The sequence below is a fragment of the Eutrigla gurnardus genome, assembly GCF_963514095.1.
Source record: "Eutrigla gurnardus genome assembly, chromosome: 4".
Taxonomy (NCBI): Eukaryota; Metazoa; Chordata; class Actinopteri; order Perciformes; family Triglidae; genus Eutrigla; species Eutrigla gurnardus.
This window is the reverse complement of record NC_139918.1, coordinates 20469846-20473763: the sequence shown is the minus strand read 5'-3', so window position 1 is coordinate 20473763 and position 3918 is coordinate 20469846. Positions and strand designations below refer to the sequence as shown.

Sequence of the window (3918 nt, the reverse complement as noted above, 5' to 3'; positions counted from 1 at the left end):
GACTATTTTGAAATAATTTCTTATCTAGCTATATTTGAACCCATGAATCAGAAATATATCGATTTGATATAAGTGAACTAATACAGATTTCAGATGCGTTTTGTCGTTGTTATTTGCTCCAAGCAGAGAGGGAAGATTTCAGGAATGTAGTGGAACGTTTGTTGGGGGGGGGGGGGGGGGTGGGAGCAGAGTGAAGTGTATTACAGGCTGAAACAGTCGGCCTGTCAAGGAGCTGCAAGCAGACTCGAGCCCCTGCTTAATGACATTCAGCCCCGAGTGGCGTCTGAATAGACTTTTTGGTGAGAAATAGCAGCCACGACTGTCTGTACTGTAGGTGGAGGAGGGGACACGACTGTAACAGGAAATATCGTTCAACTTTCTAGCCCTTCTGAGAAGGGAAATGAAAGTGAAATTAAATTTGTACCTATTTTGCTGTGGGACCCCTCGGGACAGGATGGGGGGCCTCCGGGCCCAACGTAGAAAACCACAGGCTCCTTATTAATTACAGTATCCGTTCATTGTCGGGGCCAAACGTGCAAGTTATTATCCATTCAATATCTTATTTCTGAAAAAAAAAAACTAAAATTGTATTATTTACATTTCCAAGGAGTCTCGCGCACCCCGAGCTATAAGCCCCCTCTGCGCGTGTGTGTCTGTTTGTGTGAGTGCGCGCGCGCTGCGTCCTGTTATATTGTTGATGGTGCTCTGGCGGCCGACATCCTCCTCATTGACCCCCGTCTCCCTCTCTGCCTTTTCCGTCTCATGAAAAACGATTCCAGCTCTCTGATTGAATTTTATTCCTTCCTGACCTGGTCTATTCAGCGAGGGCGCCATCAATCTTATTCCTAACACGACGTTTGTTTATTAGGCCCGTACTCGAGCACGTATCTATAATGACTTTTATGAGCCTGATTATAGTCGGTGCAGTCGAGGAGGTGGGAGCGACACGAGAGAAGCATTTCATCTCGTTTTCTTTCTTTCTTTTTTTTTTGGTTCTTTGTTGTTCACTCATGCTCCTGGTCCGCAGCTACAGTTGGGTTTGGGTTCGCATGTGTCTTGTTGGTCTATAAAAGCCCGAAGCTGCCGGAGAGGATATGAGGAACAAACCCATCTAACACACATTCCATTTGACAGAAAAGTGTCTTACAATCGCACTTTACATGTGGTCTGTCACGCTACTTGGGTCTGTCTCTGCTGTCACAATATGTTGCCTTCCCTTCTTCAATCTTTTTCTTCAATCTTTTTCTGTTAAAAGGGAAACTTGAAAAAAATATCATTCTGCATTGTCAATACAATCGAAATTCAGGCAGCTGCCTTTGGAAATGAAATATTTGCAGATGTGGATATCCATTATTATTATTAGCATGATTAGTAGTATGCTTAGTTTTATTATTGTTAAGGGGTCAAATATTTTAATTCAATCATTACCAGATGGCATTATTACCTTGTTATAAGATTTTTACTTTAACTACTGTAATTTTCTGTTTATACGCGTAGTGCTATAACTGTTATCTTGAGTTTGTCATACAAGTATTAGTAGTATTAGTAGTAGTAGTAGAAGTATTATTATTATTATTAGTAGTAGTAGCCTAGTAGTAGTAATAGTAGTTGTAGTAGTAGTAGTAGTAGCAGTAGTAGTAGTAGTACTAGTAGTATGCTATTATTATTATTATTATTATTATTATTATTATTATTATTATTATTATTATTATTATTATTATTATCATTTGTGTTGTACGGGCTAGTGCGTAATTTTACGCTCACGACTCGGACGAAATGTAATATATTGGTTCTACATGCTTTAAATATGAATGTGCTCAATATATATTTCAAATCCCTAAAATACAAAAATAATTGTGAAAAATTGATATGAAATAAAGAAATATGAAATTAAATAAGATAAGCTGTTTTGTTCGTCGATTCGAGATGAAGGACACGTATATTAACTTCAGTCATCGCCACTGATAAAATAGCACTAAATCAATGCCTGTTTAAAAAATAATGAGTTTCCATTTGAAGTGGTTTAAAGAAAGGAATTCCCATCCATTAGTGTCACTGGGGGAAACAAACGGCGACAATAAATCCCAATCTGACTTTTCGAGTACATCATTTAATAAATACTTTTTCTTGCTGTTAAATGTCCACATAGGCTGTTGTGAGAAAACACTAGGATGAGTCAGACGATAAAACGTGACGGGCGTTGTGTCAGACTGGTGAGAATTGAAACATCAAAAACGAAGTGACAACGGGACTATCTTTGGCATGCGTGGTATGATATTAAGTAAGCACCGGTATGCGCCAGTAAACACACAACGCAATCCAAAACAAAGTTGTGCCGTGTACGTGGTGGTCTGGGCCTCAGGTCAACATCACCTCAATCATCTCGCGTAAAGCCTTAATCGTGTGTAATATGACAATAAAAGTACATGATATATGAATGGTAAATAAATAAATACACCCTAAACAGGTGATTTCTATTTTTGGTCGACACAAATTCGTTTTTACCCCCTCAATCTTTTTTTTAATCCAGAATATTATTTTTTCCCTGAGGTGAAATACTTCTAGGGCAATATGAAGAAACTTTTCCGTATTTTGTGGTGCGAGTAAAACTTTTCGAGATCTGCATCTGTGCACCAGTTTACAATGCAAATGAAAGAAATCTCAGAGGGTCATCGGATCAATCACGAGGCCTATTTACCTCCCTCACAACTCTAACACGGGCCAGATTGAGAGTAAAACCAATATCAGCAGCCTGGAAGAAACGAGTCGCAACTTTAACTCACATAAAATGACAATTTATTAAACAAACAAACAAATCCTTCAGAATACTTTTCAACAAATGAAGAATCTTTGAAATAGTACGGCGATATACACGTCCCTTTTTCCTTACGTTTTATAATGGAACAGTTGTTTTTTGGACAATTAAGGCAATTCAATTTAGAAACACTTTTCTTTTTTTTTTTGGGTGTTTGGTCCATAATATCCGGCTACATTTTTATTTTATTTTTTTAATTATTTAGAAATAAATTACTATATGCAATTAACACGTCCATGGCAACTGCATTAACACATCTTTATCATATCACATAAAGCCACAAAAACAAAGAGAGACTTACGTGTAATTTGCAGTAACACTGTTCCTTAGAAAAGAGCAAGTCTTTTCTGTTTTGTTTTTGTTTGTTTTGTTTGCTGTCTCATGTTAGTCCATGTGGTGTGGGCAGGTGAGGGGGGAGGGAGGGGAAGTTGAATTTTACTGGAAGAGTTCAACCAACGTGAGGGAAATATTGAGCCTATATATAATATATATATTTATTGATTGATTTTTTTTAATTTTTTTTTGGTCAGAACTTGCTGCAGTCATATACGAAAGCTCCCGAAGTGCGATAGATGGGTTGGCTCGGCGGGAACGACATTTGACAGCTGTTATTCCCGTTCACCGGCGAGTTATTCAAGCCGATCCTCTGGGACTCGAACATCTCCCGGACGGAGTGAAAGTTCTGCTGCTGTGCCGGGTACGCTGCGCCCAGGTGGCCCAGGTCTCCGGCCTGGTTCAGGTACCACGAGGTCAGCCTCCCTTGGTGGCTGTGGTGGCCCTCCTGCACAGAGTTCAGGTTCCCGTGGCCCATGGACGGGGACGAGGAGGAGGTGGTCGTGACCGAGTAATCGGGCAACGTTTCGTCCACGGTGGTGCTCGGCGCCAAGTGGCCCGACCTGTCCCCGGCGTACAAGCTCATGGCTTGCATGTTACAATGATAGGTGGCGTTGGAGGTAGTGGAGATGGCGTTCTGGCTACACGGCGAGCTATACACGGACGTCTGGTTCGGGGAATAGTTTAAGGACAACGACGGCGTTATACCTGTCCTGGCGGAGGTGAGCTCGGGGGCCCCTTGCGGAGACCCCCGGAGCGAGGTCATGATG

At 40.9% G+C, this 3918-nt stretch overlaps 1 protein-coding gene across 1 annotated transcript in view; it reads right to left on the bottom strand.

Annotated features, from left to right (window-relative positions):
- Window positions 1-2779: 2779 nt before the first annotated feature.
- Window positions 2780-3918, bottom strand: part of LOC311012930 (forkhead box C1-A-like) — a 2276-nt gene continuing 1137 nt past the window's right edge. Inside the window, 1 exon segment of the mRNA XM_084008759.1 lies at window positions 2780-3918. This exon segment is cut by the window's right edge and continues 344 nt beyond it. Coding sequence (XP_083864885.1) covers window positions 3342-3918 — 577 coding nt within the window. The 3' untranslated portion in view covers window positions 2780-3341.